Here is a 17262-nt window from a genome sequence, read left to right as displayed (position 1 = left end):
GGTCTCATTTTCTGTCAACTGTGGATGGATATCAGTTTCTGGTAAGGATGGATATGATGAAGGCAGCTGGCAGGTGTTGGGTTTCTGGGAGTCTGCAGGGAGCAGGCTGCTGTTTGACAGGGGCCTCCCACAGAGACTGAGAGGGCAAAGAAAACACACACGGCCTGTCGCATTTTCACATTGGTTTCCTGTTGCTTTACAGATCCCTCACTTTACGCCACATACGACCAACCGACGTCATCGTCCTAATACATCACATTAACGAAGCTGCAAAACCTTGTGTAGCAACACGCTTGTCATATCAGCTTTAGTGGGCAATAGACTACGAGTCAACAGCTTGTTCCCTGCTCAGAAATGGCCAAGAAAAAAATCAATTACAATCTGTAGCACATGTTGGGCTAAGAAAATGGTTGCTGGTTGCAGCTTCACAGTTACTGTACAGAGAGAGACCTTCTCATCTAACGCTTGATAAGAAAGCAATTCAAATATTTCTCATAATTACAAATTTTTCAATTGGCAGTTTTAAATTTTTGCCATCCAGCGCAATAATCCATGTTAGAGTAGTTATCAGGACTTCCTTCAAAGAAAACATAAAATTACTAGCAAAATATATGTTTTGTTTTGTTTTTTTAAAAAGCTGAAAATTGTTTCTGATGCTGTGACACACTTGAAAAGTAGTTAAAAGTTACTTCAAGAGATTTCAGTCGAAGATTTTGAGACCTTCCTGCTTTCACTCATTCTAAGAAAAGCCAGCTTCAGAGGGTTCTTTATTTTAAATTAGAAACAATAGATCCCTTGCATTGTCCTGTTTTCTGCAGAATAGAGAGACAGTCACCCAGGAAGCCACGTTTTCTCTCAATAGCATTGAATTGAATTCTAAGCCAATCGTTGGTTGTATTCATTCTCCTGGATACGTTTTCCAGTCTCCAGTCCCACAACCAGGATCACTGCCTGTAACTCTCTAGTATCCAGTGACATCTGCTGGTGAAGAAATGAAAAGCTAAAGTGTTCTGGAAGAGAGAGAGAGTGGTTAGCCAAAAATGTCTGCTAATGGTAATAATAACAAAAACAACAACACACAATTAAAAAATGTAATGGTTAGTTGAAGCCTTTCAAAGAGGCAATCAAAATGTACGTTTTTCGGATTAGAGTGAGATTTAAATTTAGATGTACACATATTTCTTCCTTTGAAATCAATTTGTGTTTTTGGTTAATCGTCTTTCTAATTTTTTTAAATACCCCAGTGCTACACCAGAGCGAATAATCAGCCAAAGGGTTAAGTATGATGATAGAAATCAGTCCCTGTTGCCCTTATTAAGCAATTTATGTTATCAGTACCTAATAATCATTTATTTAATCAATCGCTACAGAGCTGTTTCCTGTTTCTTCTTTTGGCCTCAAGCTCGCCATTTGGTATCACATGACCACTGATTATTCAGTATTTCAATTGATCAGTGAATAACCTTCATATCCTTAGTTATATCCTAATATCGTCACAGGTTTGGCTGAAATAATGTAGTTCTGAACTTACCTAGTTAGGTTGACAAAAATTCACGACATGAATGGGGAGGTGTTCCAGGTTTATTTAAAGACATACTAAATAAATATAGCACCATTTAGGAGGGGAGAACATTGCAGGACACAGGAATGCTCTCAGATATTCTGGGTTGGGAGTTACATTACCTGCTTTAATTTCGATATCAACCGTTGTTCACTCAAAACAAACTGACGTTTAGGGTAAATTTGTCGATTGGTTACAGATACAGTCCTGCAGAGGACATGTTTACATCATGGACAACGTATAATACAGTCTGACATAGCTTTCTGCATCTAACTAAAGACAATACAGACATGCAATGAGATAATATAAAACATCCACAAAAAAAACGTGGGACTTTAAAGTGACTTCTTGCCCCAAAATATGCCGGCATCATTCACTGACTGCATAGGCTTCTGCTGGAAGGAAAACATGTTTTAGTTTCAGTGGAAGTGGTCTTCAGGTTACAGCTAGTGATTTTTATATGATGACTTCATTGTCATATCTAAAAAATAAAAAAATAAAAAAAAGCATCAGTATGAAGTTATATATAAGGAAATTATGAAAAGGGGAAAGGTCTATTTTGTTCATTGCTGTTTAGAAAAGTAAATCAAGTATGAAGTGAGAACATCTTAAACATTTCAACTAAACTGCATATCTATAACAGCTGTCTTATTTTCAAACTGGTAAAGAAATAATCAAAGAATCTCTTCCATTGAAAAGACGTCAGCATGTCGTACTATTCAAGTGAAGTCACTGTGTTTTCAAAAAGTGACCAGGTGGAGGCGCTATACACCCTGAAGAGTTCACACAGCAAAAATTGAGAGAAAATGTGAAACCACACGAAGGTAGACAGGGCTCTTGTGTGAATTTCATCATAATATCATAATATTCAGCTGTTCATGTCCACTTCCGTATACTGACTATGATTTTTGTTGTTGTTGTTGTTGTTGTTGTTGTTGTTGTTGTTGTTGTTGACTTACGGTTTTACCTTGTGACTTATTATTCATTATAAGAGCCAACAGAGTTTTTCTTTTCTTTTTTTCTTCCCAGCTGAGAACATATTTGTGTAAATTGTACAAACATCCAACATCTACTACAGGTTCTAGTACAGAGAAGAATGAAATATGGACATTTCTCTCATTTCCTGAACAGCTAACACTTTAGACTTATGGTTTCAACTTTTTTTTTATTAGAATTTGTTCGAGCTCTGTCCTTATATTGCAACAAGGATATTGGCAGTTCTCAGCTTCCGAACTGTCTGGAATGCCTCGTTTTCACTCCCTACTTCTTTCTGAAGTTTCCGAGCTGAACACCCCTCCGTCCGGTCACACAGCGGAAGGTGGCGGGCTGAATGTCCCAATATTTAACAGGGTTGGCGAACAGACTGATGCCTGTGTACAGGTTCTTCTTGACATTGGATCTTATGGGACAGAAGTCGTTGACTCCCACACTGCTGATTTTGTTGGAATGGAGGAAGATCACCTGAACAGACAGAGAGGATTTGTTTTTAATCAGTTCTTTTTCTGCTTTGTCAGTAAGTTTTATTCTAATACTACTTAACAGAAGGGTTGGTAACTCGTGCTTAGAAGCATCAGACCTGGAGAGAAAGACTTAGATGGACTCAAGTACAAATTGGAAAATTGGGTTTTATAGTTTCAAGTTGCTGATATGACATTCACTTTGCTGTCCTGCCCAGCCCTAACAGTGAATTGCTCCCCTTGGTGAAAACACTGTACATGTGATAACATAGACAGTGGTGGTGAAGGCTCTGTTCGATGCTTTGGTGGTAAGAAGGAAGCTACTGATTTAGCAGTCATTTGTAGTCCAGCGCTCATCTAAGATGATGAGCTTCGGATAGGCTAAATAATGACATCATGGATACCAGGATCCAAAACACATTTTATTTGCTAGATGTCTGGGCTCAGTTTAAGAAGTATGGAGGGGCTTTATCTGGAAGTAGTTTGGCACAAAAAAGCAGCTCATTCACAGGGAAAGAAACATTGAATAAAATGACCCAGTTGAACCAGATCAGTCATGTGAGTACTGATCAGGATTAGTTTTGTTGAAGTGTCTCTCTCTCACCTGGAGGTAGCGCAGGGAGCTGAGGCCTGGTGGGACCTTTCTCAGACGGTTGTTGTCCAAGTGGATCTCACGGACGTTAGGGATGCTGGCAAGGCTGCCGTTTTCTACAGACTTGATCTGGTTAAAACCTAGTCCTAGCCTGCAAAAATGGCAAAAGATAGTTGGTCAAGGGTTGTTATTTGTGAACAAGAATAGTCACGCAATTGAATTATAGATAAATACGGTGCATCACGTTGAAATTCGTACCTTGACATATGTTATATGAAACTACGACCTAAAGCCTTGAAAGCTCGGTGCACTACAGCTATATGATATGCCAATTTTCAAATCTGTTACAAATTCAGAAAACATCTTCATCGATGTGACAAGAACACATGTGTTGTAAATTCACACAACACAACAGAAGTGTCTCCAGGGGAAACTAAAAACAGTTGAAACTGGCGGGGAATTGTTGTCCAATATCCTACTTTGCTTCTAAAATTAAAAGCATTGAATAAGTAGTGTGTCCCAGGCTCAGCCCTCCAATAGTGAGAGAAAATATATTTTTTGACGGAGAGACAAATTAATTTGGGCCTGGACACACATGCAGCTTACTGGAGAGAGACCTTGAAAGTGTTTTCACCTTTGCAAGTTTTTATATCTGATGAAGTCTTCTATCTCCACCTTAGAGATCTTGTTGTAGGCCAGGCTCATCTCTGTGATGGAGGACGGGAAGTCTAGGAAGGATCACCAACATAAGCAGTAGAGTAAGCATACTTGCGTCATATAAACAGATATTATTTAATCAGGACGATATGAGGTGAGTGATATTCTTCTACCTTTTGGTACAGCAGTTAGCTTGGCCTCTGCTATTCCGATATACAGAGTCGACAAGCCATTAAAAGCTCCCAGCTCAATCCCACTGTTGGCCAGAGGGTTGGCGCCCAGCTCTGTCCGGACAATCACAAAACATTTGGTTTAATTATTAACAATCCTGAAGATGTTCTACAGTAAACTCTAACAAACACCTCCTAGGGTTACTGATATACCTCGAATATATATACATGTACTGTATGTATACAGTATGTGAATGTTGACAGCAAGGTGAATCTGCATGCAGTTCTTATACTTTGTAAAGAGATGTCATGTTCCCACACACATAGTCAACGTGGTTGTTCTGCCCCCGTAAAAATGTGCAGATTCAGCATAATTTGGACCCCTCGTGGTCGTGGGAAAAATGACTTTCGTCTCACAGTCAGTGGTATGACTAATGTGTGCTAAACTTTATGGGTAAAGAGTTTGCGGTTGATGGTTAGGTGTAGGAATTTTCTGACGTTGACACCTCATGGTTAACTTTGCTAAAATATGACCGCAATCTTTTCCTCAACATCACCAAAAGGTTTTACTCATACCACTCTCTTCCCCTGGCCTTAACCAAATAGTTTGGGTTGCCTCAATTTAACCAAAACCGAACCTCAGAGTTGGCAGATGATAAAATACTAATGTAAATAAATGGTTGTGTGGGTCATTGGAGGGGAATGTCAAACAACATCTTTTGTGGTGTGTGGATATGAACACCTGTTGGCCCTGCAGTTTACCAAACCAGATATAACCTGACTTGTTAATCCATTTCTTCACCGTTGTCAAAGCCTTGTTTAATCAGTGAAATGAACCGCTGGAGACTTCTTCTTGGCAAACAACTGGAAACACCTGGTCTTCAAGAACACACTGATTATTCTTAAGCAGACACAGGGCCACTGAATCAAGTTCTTACCCAGCACATGCAGTTTCCTCAGGCCTTTGAATGCATCCTTCTGGATTCTGTTGATGTTGTTTTCATGAAAGCGAAGTTCGATGACATTGGGGGGCAGGTTTGCAGGGATCTCAGTCAGCAGGTTGTAGGAGAGGTACAGCAGTCTGAGATGATCCATGTTTCTGAAGGCCTTGGGATGAATCTTGGAAATCTTGTTGTTGATCAGAAATAGACCCTGTTGTAGAACAAATAAATCAAACTGAGTTTTTCTGCATTTCCTGCAGCATTAGGTTGTCAGATACGATTTTTTCCCCCCCGCAGTTGTACAGGTTTAGTGCAGCTGCATCATTTATCACTTAATGACAGGCCACAGAGTTGTGGCTGCAGATTCTCATGGTTTGCTGTGATACAGAACAGAGTTTTAGGCCTTGATGTGGTTTATTCCAGCTGGGAAAACACCAACTAGATCAAAGACTGATCCGCCCCCAACTCCTGAGCTGGAAGCTTCATTTAAAGGGGCTGTCACCTCATAAGGCTGCAGGCTGCACTCAAATTAGTGAGCTGTTCCACTTCAGTAACTTAAAGAACCCTAAAAGCTGCTAAGTGATATGTCATTCACTTGGACCTTGACTCTGGATGAACTGTTTTAAAGCACTGAACCAAATTTAGGCATCTTGTGCGGATTTTTGAGTCTACTGTTGAATTTTAGCCACACCAGAGCAGGTTTTCATTTCTTGATTCACATTAAAAATGTGCATCTTATCTTCTTCACAGCTTAAAATAATTATTTTCTACATTGTTAATGAAGATAATGGACAGAGTACCTCACATATGCCTGATGTTTAGGTATGTTAGTCCGTTGAATGTGAACAGAAAGTGGTTGTGGCGTATATTACTACGTGTAAGGGAAATCGGTTCTGAAGATTTACTGAAGTCTCTTACGTAAAGCTTGCTGAGGCCTTTAAAGTCATCCTCCTTGATCTCAGTGATGTCGTTGTTCTGGAGGTCTATCATCACAGTGTCTTCAGGGATCTTCTCAGGAATGGAGATCAAACCTGTTTTGAGCAACACAAATGTGCGATTAGAGTTGAACAAAACACAATGAGAGTCACTTAAGAGGCTCATGTAACATTATGTAGTATTACACAGATAATGTCATTTAGTTGGTCTCTGGCTGCTCTTTCTGGTTCAGACTATTCCATCCTAGCTTTAATGTGTTTCTCTGATTCAGGGGAACATACTGCATGATCATAAATGATGAAAAAAAAAAACAAGTAAAGAGAGTTTCATGTGTTAAGATATTGAGATGCCCTACTTTACCATAAATGAGACAAGGCCTGGCTGTGTTTCTGCCATTCAACAGAGGAAATGGTCACAGTCCAGAAGCCAGGATTTGTCAGTTGAGGGAGTGAGTTTGATTATATTTTCTGCTGTTTTATGGGGAATACTATGAAATAGGAAATTGACTGTCTGTAATCTGATGCTGACACACTGCTGTGTGAAAGTTTCCCCAAAATGTTAATACAAGATGAGGCATCGATCATATGTTAACCTGGATGCAGCAAAAAAGAGTAAGTGTTGTCTCCATTGCCTCTGCCTCCCACCAGCAGCCCAATCTAGTGGGACAAACTTTGTAGAGATCTGTGTATTTAAGTTCAAAGTTCAGTTTAGTTGAACTTTGACCACAAAAAGTGGCAGAAAATTGTAAGTGGAAATATTGGAACTGCTGAGATTTTTTTTTGAGCTGAGTGACTGTTATTAGCAATATTCATCGCTTTACAAAGTGGTGTTTATCTGGATTTGCTAGAAATATTAGGAATATTTAATATTATTTAATATTCAATATTTTATTTTGCTCATCAAATAACATAATGTGCAGACCTACGTCAACAATGCACTGATCAGTGTGATCAGTGTCTCAAAAGTCTAATGTAATTCATTCCCCAGTGCCATAGAGCTCCATTACTGTACAAAATTATTGCATTATTGCTTTGGTTGTCATCTCCCTTTATTACCATGAGTACATGCAGTGTAGTTTATTTAAACCTATTCCCAAATACACAATCCTGCTGCTTGAGAGCACCAAATGTGTATTTAACTGCCACTGAGAATTGTTGTTTCAAATGTTGTTATTATTCCCGTTTGAGTAACATTTGCTGGAAACTACAGCCAACCACATTTTGTTTGTTTGTTTGTTTTTTAAACAAAACAAGAAAGAAACTATGAATTTATGACTTATTTTAAATCTTCCCTACAAACTAAGTTCAAACTTATGACTGGGCACCAAAAGTTTTAACGTTGGACTAACATGTGATTTGGTGGAAAGAAGACTTGATAAGACCAGACTTACAGACAACAACAAGTCTCTTGTTATTTCTACTCAGTCTTGTTTCAACACACTGAGTGTGTTTACAGTAACATGTGGATCCAGATGTGTGTAGTGTGTTCTAACCCTGGTCAGAGCATTGCATCACTCTGGGTAAGCAGTGGCAACCAGCTGGGCAGTTTTCATCTTCATCATCAAAATCGTCATCATCGTCGTCGTCATCGTCGTCGTCATCCTCATCACCCGAATCGGCCATCATGACGTCATAGTTTCTCATGAAGTCCAGTACGTTGACGGGCTGGTAGGGTTTTGCGTTGCCTAGTGCCAGCAGGCAAAGTAGGAGGAAGACCCTCATGGTTTGATCAGAGCGCTCTCACTGAAACCGGAACCAGGGAGATCTGAAGGAAAAGACAACGGTTATAGGTTAGCTCTGAAACCAGAGGACCAAACTCTACTGTCAACGTATTGACGAGCAGATTCACAACAACTCGCACTGTCCACAAGAATGTTCACAACAATGTCACTATAGCTATAATGTGCAATGGTACTTTTTAAGAAATGGCGAATCCCGTGCAAGTGTGCATAATCTTTTCCATGAGAACTGATCCCTGCACAGTGTTTGAAAAGAGAACAAGGAGTATCACAGAATTAACCACATCAGTGTTGAGCGCATTGTTTCGAGAGAGTCACAGATCCACAAATTGCAGCTATGCCACAGGAACCAACCCGACCTCATCAGATTGAACTCAATTTGCACCCAGCCAGATTTAGGTTTTGTTACTGGGAGCCGAGTGGACTTGTGAAGCCTTTGTTGTTGTGTACTGATCTTCAACTCTAAAACACACTCTCACAGTGGCTTTTAAATGCAACTTCAACATCTGCTATTGCTTGTTTTCGAGCAGAGATGTCTAGCTTGAGGGGAGGTCACAGGAAACCTTTGGAATAGCTGGAGAATTAGAAAAACATTGTTCTAAAAAGTATAAAGAAGTAAAGTTTAAAAAAAGTATTTATATTCTTGTTTGCTTTCTTTACTTGACCGTCAATTTCTCAACATATAGAAAACTGTTTCTGAGTTGGTGGTATTCTTGTAGTTGAGAAGAGTTATGTTGTGTTGTGCTCTGCATGATTTGTAGAGGAGTATGCACATGCAAACTGATGGTATTAAACTCCAATTCCCAGCACATTTTCCAAGATCAGATGCATCAACCATGTTGTGTTCTTTGGTCATAAATTTGTGTTCATTACTTTATTTATTGGCTTCAGCAGCTGGAAACAGGAAAATTAGTGTGAGTGTTGTAAACTGTAATTTGGTGATGCATATCACCTCTTAACACTTAACTGTGTAACTGCAGTAGGTTTGAGGAGCTAGTGCACCCAGTCTTACATCAATAGAGGGGTGAATGTCATACCATGATGACATTTTAAACTATTTCTGATTCCTACAGCTGGCTTTCCTCGAGTGTTGTAGAGATTAGTAACATATCTGAAACTATAGTTACCATTATGCTTGACAGTGTTCAAGTTCAGTTTCAATTTTGCAGCCTGAGTTTTCTATCGCTAAAACAGTACATGCAGACTTCCTGGAATGATCAGTTTCAGTAAAAACAGCTCTTTTTTTCTATCAGTGTTTCCATGAAGCTCTGAAAACCTCTATTGGAAATGAGTTCTTGCAGCCAACATAAATGTTTCACCAGGTCTCACCTCCTCACCATCTGTGGTGATTCAGAAAATGATTTATATATCTTCCTGTGTTACACATTCACACAGCCAGGGGAGAAAGGCCGAGATTGTCTGGTTGCGTGCTTCTGGTAATCTTGATGGATTCTGAGCCTTTCAGTCGAGCGTTCAGTCCACCCACAAGTATGTGGTGGTGGTCGAGCATCCTGCTGCGACAGCAAATACTGCTCAGCACAGACCCTTTTCTCTGCACCCAGGCTGCCTTTTATTTCACATGTGCACATTTAACATAAAAAAGAGGCAGTTTTATGAATGAATGTGTGTTTTGCAGCTTAGCGGTAAGTTGGAGATACTTCTCCTATTGTCGTGTTGTCCTGTCACTGAATCAAAAGGCTGTGGAAAACATTAAGCTTCCTTTCGCTGCATTTAATCTAGTCCAGGTAAATTACAGTATTCTCCAGAGGTCTTCATTTCATAAAACATCTCAACCAGAGGGGCGTTATCCCTCTCTGATACATCCTGTCTCCATCAGGACACACATGCAGTATATTTCACTTAGAATTTATGAGAGCAATTACAATTGTTTTTCATATCATATAATCATCCATTTATGGTTATTGCATTTGTTTGAACTATATATCCAGTCTCTACTAAATTCCCAGTGTCCAGCCCTAGATGAAATCTTTGGATGTCTTGCTGTGTCAAAAAAACAAAAACAAACCCAAAGATATACAGTTATCAATAATACAAAGCAAAGAAAGACAGTATGTCCTCCTCACAATGGAGAGGAGGAACGAGACAGTTCTTATTTTGTTAACTGTTGTTTTAGAAACAGTTATAAATCAGACAATTCATCTTGATAATCAACAACTAACTATTGGTAGATGGTTTTCTTGTGTGATACTTGCTTAGTTTTGGTTACCATAGCAGTGAGACATCTGTCTGCATTGTACTTGAAATAGTTTTGTAAATTTGAGGTGATCTGGATAGTTTCCCTCATGTGTTTGTATTTAGGACTTCATGGAAAAGTACTTAGCATTTTTATCATAGGAGATCAACTTAAATCAAGGAATCCAAGACCACAGCATTCAATACCCCAAAACCCAACCATGATACAGCAGCATTCACCATATCCTTTTCTGCTCAGCATGTAGTTCATCTAAACATGATCCACTGACATTCACATGCAAATCAAAGTCTCAAATACTTCAATATTTCCTCTAAAACAAACCTAGATCAGCTGTTAAAATAAAGATTTTCAGTCCACAATTTGCAGCACAATCCACTGAAACACCTCCACCCAGCAGGAGTCTTGTAAATTGCCCTTAACACTTGGGATGTGCTGTATTCTTCCAAAATAAAACATGCCAGATTGTCCAGGCAAAATGTTAAAAATCTTGTTTTTCTTGTTTTGTTAACTCCAGGGTGTGTCCTACCTCAGCCGTCAGGTGTGTCTGTGTCCTGTTTTAAACCCCACGCAGTCTGCAGAGCAGCAGCAGGATCCAGCTGGAAGGCTGAGAGTTGGATTCTCAGTCAATACATTCCCAGTGAGCAGAGAACAGCATCACCCTCTCTTCAGGAAAGAAAAAAAAAAAACGGCCCCCAGAACACCCCCACCAACGGAAAACCTCCGCTGTTAGGGTGAGAGGTTCAGTTTCAGTAAAGAGCTCTTGACTCTGTCTGAGATCACACCATCTGTACGTCTCGGACTAGATTTGAAAAGGCATTGTTGGGACTTTAGTCATGTGCTTTTCATCTGGAGCTTTGAAGTTGTGCCAGGATAGTTAGCTTGAGACTCCTGAATGGTTGAGTCTTTATATAGAACATACTGGTAGGTCTATCACCTCCCCTCCCTCCACGGCTAGTTGCCATATTAAATATTTTACATCAACATGAATGGCTTCTACACTGAGGCCTATTGGCACGAGGGAACAGGGAGAGTCGGGGGACAGCAGCTTTAGCTGTTTAGGGTTTCCACAGTGAAACACCCACCGTGGGGATGAAGGTGGGCAGCCATGCTCACAGATTAAAGGATGATGCCGTATGTCAATTTGTTTGAGGACTTCTTTCGTCTGCTTGATAGAGACTGACTTCCCTCAACAGAGAGCTACAGTTTGTTTAGACGAGCATCACTGAAGGTTGAGGATGCTTGAGGTGTAGAGATGCCAGTCAGTCACCAGGTAATAGGAGATCGTTATGGTTACCAGGACAGTATGTCTAACTGACCCTCTTCTTGTTGATGATTATCCAAATTAAATTTTATTTGATATCATTATTCTTTCTTTCCTATTTTAATACAGACATGGTGATCACTATCATGATTATTTCAAATTTTTACCTTAATTGCAATCGGTGCTTGTTGGTTTTTAGCCGAGCACCACTCATATTCGGTAAAGTCATTGTATGTAAGTGATTAAACCAATTGGCGGTGTCATGTTTTCTTTGCTGAAGCTGTATTGTGTCCAAACAACGGACTCAGCGTTCTTTTCACCAAATTTATTGAGATGACTATCGATATTGATCATTTTTTAGTAAATTGCCCGGGTTTGTTCTCATTCATCTTTTTCCTCTTTTGCACTGCTGTTCTGCAGTGACAGGTCTCCCTGGTGGTATTCTGTATTTCTATAACACTAGAGTCTATAATAGAGGAAACATCCTGTCTTGTTTCAAGATCTCTAGAAAACTGAACAGGGAACAGCTGGCATTATCTCACCCCACAGGAAAATGTGTTGAATGACTTGTTAAGACAGATGAGGATTCAGTGGTGGGGGCATACTGATTTAAGGTAGTACGAGGAGTCAGTGAGAACTGCCTTCACTTTGTGTTATTTTAAATTTGGAGAGCAGAGACAGGAGGTAGACGAGGAACAGAGGAGACACACATCAACATAATTTATGTTCTGTTGTGCTCTGCATGACATGTACCTTAACAAGGCACAACAGGAAACCCCTAAAGTTTTACTTAAGGCAAAAATGAGAAATACCTCCCAAGAATGGAAAAGCTAACAGAAGCTTGCTCCCTCAGGGGTTCATGTGTTATACTATTCGTTTTTCCATTCAGTGTTGGTATTTTCTGCTGAGCTGAGCTGGAACCGCACTCAGAAGCAACTTATGGCAGAGCCAGACCGTCCAACTATGCCCTGGTTTGGCAGTCAGGCGAACCAAAATGGGACCGGGGCTGTGTTCTGGTTTCAATGCATCTTCTCAGTGGCAAAATCATATTTTCCAAACCATCAGAGATCTGGTTAAATGATCATTACATCAACAAGAAGCTTGGTGAGCCCTCTCATGTTCAACATACTCTTTGAAGGAAAATCCTCAACTTCAAAGCAAAGTTATCCTGTATTTTCTCACCAGTTGTTTTCAACTTTCCAACAAAACTGAAATTTATATTTTGTTCTGACTGAATTATATTTACCAATTTTAGACTGATCAATAAATGTAAAAGTGTTGCCCCCTGTTATTGTTCCATTTAAGTACAAAACTATTTATTTCCGCCTGTTAAAAATATGTATGTGTATTTTTCTTGTTTCTGCTATCATCTGTCCTGATGCTGAACTGTAGGGATGTCCTGTTTATGCATTCATCCTCCCAGTGCTTGCATGCTCTGGATATTATTAGATTTATAGCAAGGCTTCCACTCTCCTACTCTTTTCCTGCTCCTCTCATCAGGTCAGCTATTCCTCTTGTCCTCCTGTAGGCTCTTTCTTGTTTCATAATCGCTTTTAATGTGAAAATGTGTAAAGAGGGGGTTTGACATTATGACCATGTAATCAAAATACCAATGGTTTTAGATTGGCTTGGGACCATTCTTGCATTTAATCTCTCTTCCCCCGGATTTCACACGTTTATGCTATCCATGGTCAGATTTAATTGTAAACAAAAAAAACCCAAACTACTTTTAAAGAGGAACATTTTTGCCTTAATTAAAAAGCTCCGGAGTAATTGTGATCCTTAACTACATGACTTGTGACTTGTTACGAGTGAGAACAGAGGCTCTCTGCCTTCACCTGGCGTCTCACGGCTGAAAACCAACCTTGCAACATCAGTTGCCGCCACCCCGGTGTCCCAGCTCTCGTCTCTGCACACCACAACACAAACACGCTCCGTAACTCGTAATCTTTTGTCCCTAATCAAACACACACATCGTAACATTGTATATGTTATGTAACGTTATTCACTGCTCCATGTATTGATTTTTCGCCGGCTTCATTGTAAACAAATGCACATGGCTGAGAGCAGCTTAACCAGAACAGCGGAAAAGCGAGCAGACTTTCATAGTTCCCCTTTAAAAAGTGCAAACTGCTTGGTCTTTTGCTCCTGGGCTAATTTTTACGGTTCCCAAAGTGCATTAAATGAGTTACAAGAGCTTGTGTGTAGCTTCACCATCTTTTGCCACTTGACACAAAACTGCACGGTGTGTCAACTTTCCAATGCAAAATAAAATGCAACTGGGACAAAAGACAAAATCAACAAATCATAATTAAAGTGTGAGAACATTTATAATCTCTGCTGTTTTGATGACCATGACAGAAATTCCTGTATAGATCCTATGTCATGGTTGTTGTTCTTGATGTTACCTGCAATTGGTAAGATGTTTGACTCTCCTGCGGTTAAGTTAAACAAAGCACTGAGAAGAGCTGAACATGAGCGTTAATACGTCTACCTCACATTTGAAAAGTCTCATGGAACCAAGTGTAAGCTGCTATTATCTGATATATTAGCAAGCCCACATTTAGGATTCCCTTGTTAAAACCTCAGGCTCAGTTTCCAATTCCTCATAATCACTGCTCCATAACTGCACTTTGAAACAATACTCTGTCATGAGCCAGATTTTAAGATTAAAGGATACCACTTTCCCAAACACTGCAAGGATCTGATTGAGGAATGAAGACTCTGTGCTTTCTGTGCACTGTTGGAGGACACAGCCTTTGTTTTGTTCTTCAAGGAGCACCAGTGTGTGTCCTGTTGTTGGGTTACGATGATGCCTCTGTCTGTCCAAAAAAGTATGTTGAACGATTGTTTTGCGCTGGATGTCTATCGTGTTGTCATCCTCTGTTGAGGGGGGATATTGCACATGCAAACCTCTTGCTTCTCAGCTGACTGGTCTGCCGCAGAAAGATTCAATTCAGTAGCTTTAATAGTCCAAAGAGGGAAATTGGTTTGTGGTGGTGAAAAAAATGTATGGCATAATTGTTGGAATTACAGTATTGTAACTACAAATTAAATGCTAGAGATTATTTCCTGATGGGAGATGGTCTGCGTTCCTGGTGGGAGGCGGTCAGGATGTCTCTTCTGTCTCTGGATCTCAGACTTTCCAACCCGTCAGACGTCTGTGACAGCTCTGGACTTGCTGGAGCTTGTTGTGTTCCCGTACTCAGGAGAATTTCCTCCATCAGAGCCTTTTAAAGCCGTGAGTCACCAGGGCAACTCGTATGGCGGCGGTGCCAAGGAGTTGCCTCAGCGCTGTTGTTGCTGTCGTGCCACAGGAACGTTTTGTTGCCAGGAAACATTTTAATAGAGCTGTGTGACCCTGCTTGCAAACCGGTATGTTACCTGCTGCTGGAGCGTTACCCAGCCCGGCTGCACAACAGACCAGTGTCATCGTTCTAGCACTTCACCATGAGGCTACCCGATGCAGGAATTTCTGAGGCTGATGCTTCATTGCCTCATCAGTCAAGAGAATGTACATTAAACAAGCAGAAGCACAATAACTGTCAAACTGAGGGTAGGATATGATTTAACCAATATAACACATCCCATCCATAATAAAAGAGACACCACAGGCTAAAAATACCAGTTCTCAAGAGTCTTGGCTCTATCCATAAGTCGTTGAAAAAACAGCTGTATTATAATCTAATAAATATATGATTGGGTCATCAGTTTGTATGTTTCAGCCCAGAGTCATAAATATAAACTTTGTCTTCACACAAGAAAACCTGGAAAAACATGTGAAGAGTAAAGAACAGATTTATTGAGATTTAAATGCTGCAATAAACTTTACAATTTACAAATGTATAAAACTACAGAATAAATGCCTCGTTAAAAAAAAACAACTTTTCCTCACTAGGATGTGCACTCTCTATTTAGTGAGTAGTTAAGTAATGGTTGATGATTTAAAGATAAAAGAAGGATAGCAGCACAGTTTGAGCACAACTATGAATCTAAGTGCCCTTCGTTGGAAATATAACAATGTGCAGTTTTTTTTGTTTTTCCTATCATCTCCTGAAGAAAAACTACAAGAATAAGAAATTTAGAATTCATGCTGTAATGGAGCTCAATGGACGTCGCGGTCCAATTATACCACCCAGCTATTCCTATATTGTCCTCATGTGTAGGAACATTGACAGGATCACGTGACTAACGAGTATTAGATTGTTCCTTCATGTGCTGATTTGTGAGACTGATGGACGCAGCAGCTGGTCGTGCTGGCAGAGGAGAAGAATTCTCTCTTTTCAACGGGACCTTTTGATCTCTGAGCTGTGGCTCATTGAAAGAAAGTTTTCCAGCTGAAGGACGATGACAGGATGACTGCCAGCATCTAGAGAGTGACCAGTCATTACCGATTACCGATTTGCTTTTTTACTTTCAGATTTATTTTTGTCGGCATATGATTATCTAATATTTCCCATTTGTCTCACCAAAGAAGGACCTGCGGTTTTTGTCCTCTTTGCATTTTAGCTTTTCTGTTCCAATCGTCCTTTAGATCTGTCTGCTACTGAAGTAAATGATCCTAAACCCCAGGCTTTGAGAGGAAAATATTATGATAAAGTTGGCTTTCCCTGCTCTGATAATTACAGCTCTCACTGAATCTGTACTGCTTGAGGGTTGGAGACGTGATGCAAAGATCACGGTATTTTGTCATGACTCATTCTTGATTGTTCATTATGGCACAGCGTCTTCCAGAGGCCCGGGGTGTTAATTTGATAATGTGAAAGTCAATGGAAGTATTCCTCAATGTGCGGGACGTGCTAATAGTGAGCCGAGTCAGGGAGTCCAGTGCAACATAATCTAACTTGTTGTTTATATGTGACTCATGCACCACGCAGGTTGAATATTTGCATTCTCTGTCAGCATGTATCTGATCCTCAAAAACCTTCAGGTGTTCTGCAGCGTTCCAGATGGAAACACGAGTCTTACGTAGCGTGCTTCCAAACCCCTGAATCACCACTCGGCTTTCTTACAGTTATTCAAATAGGTCTGCTATTCTGCTCATTGACGGCAGTTCCCAGACTAGCAGTGCTGTTATTGTCATAATGATATTCCTTTTACGTTAGTAATGTAGTGACCAGCACATGTGTGACTGTGACATTTTGAACTTTGACGTCATCAATCAGTCAGTATTGGAAACATTGCAAAGTTTATTGAGCATCATAACAAAGTTTAAAACTGTAGCATATGATCGTTGATACATCAAAAGAGATTTCTTATCATTTAGACCTGTTGGCCAGCCAAGAGCAAATTAAAGGGTGTTTTCTTCAAACAGCTGCTATTTTCTGCCATTTGCAGCAAAACTGCATTTCTTAACCTAAGTTGCAAATTGTTTTGGCACATTGAACATCCAGTCAATGCTATTGTTATCAAAGATACAATCAATGTACACTAAGAGCATTTAGTCCACGTCTTATATAAAATAATTATTCTCCCAAGGTGTGTAAGCTGTCTATTATTCTCTGTCAAAGCTGTCGTTTACTTATCAATACATTGCAGTTCAGTTAGACAGGTTGATACTGTAGGTTTTAGGTATAAACACAGACCTATTGTGTGGTTTAATTATCCTGGAGACTCTTGTGTTTGTGTGCAAAAGAACACTGATGAGGTCATTACGAAAAAACTTTGAAGTGGAAATTTACAGTGGGGAAAAAGACCTCTGGAACCAGCGGTTCCTCCCACATCTCAACTCTTC

At 39.9% G+C, this 17262-nt stretch overlaps 2 protein-coding genes across 2 annotated transcripts in view; one reads left to right on the top strand and one right to left on the bottom strand.

Annotated features, from left to right (window-relative positions):
• cenpp (centromere protein P) overlaps nucleotides 1-17262 on the top strand; it is an 84929-nt gene that overhangs the window by 40998 nt on the left and 26669 nt on the right. The gene's annotated exons all lie outside the window — the stretch shown is intronic.
• On the bottom strand, nucleotides 1564-11058 carry aspn (asporin (LRR class 1)). The gene is made up of 8 exons (XM_085776926.1): nucleotides 10794-11058; nucleotides 7807-8078; nucleotides 6297-6409; nucleotides 5376-5589; nucleotides 4441-4551; nucleotides 4245-4338; nucleotides 3623-3761; nucleotides 1564-3022 (listed from the first exon to the last, which is right to left on the bottom strand). The coding sequence occupies exons 2-8, from the start codon at nucleotides 8033-8035 to the stop codon at nucleotides 2822-2824; spliced, it is 1101 nt and encodes a 366-aa protein (XP_085633052.1). The 5' UTR covers nucleotides 8036-8078; nucleotides 10794-11058; the 3' UTR covers nucleotides 1564-2821.

The sequence above is a fragment of the Trachurus japonicus genome, chromosome 5, assembly GCF_045865225.1.
Source record: "Trachurus japonicus isolate A0001 chromosome 5, Traja_1.0".
In the NCBI taxonomy this organism is placed as follows: Eukaryota; Metazoa; Chordata; class Actinopteri; order Carangiformes; family Carangidae; genus Trachurus; species Trachurus japonicus.
Note: the sequence above shows the minus strand (reverse complement) of the source record. Positions and strands in the feature narration are given on the sequence as shown.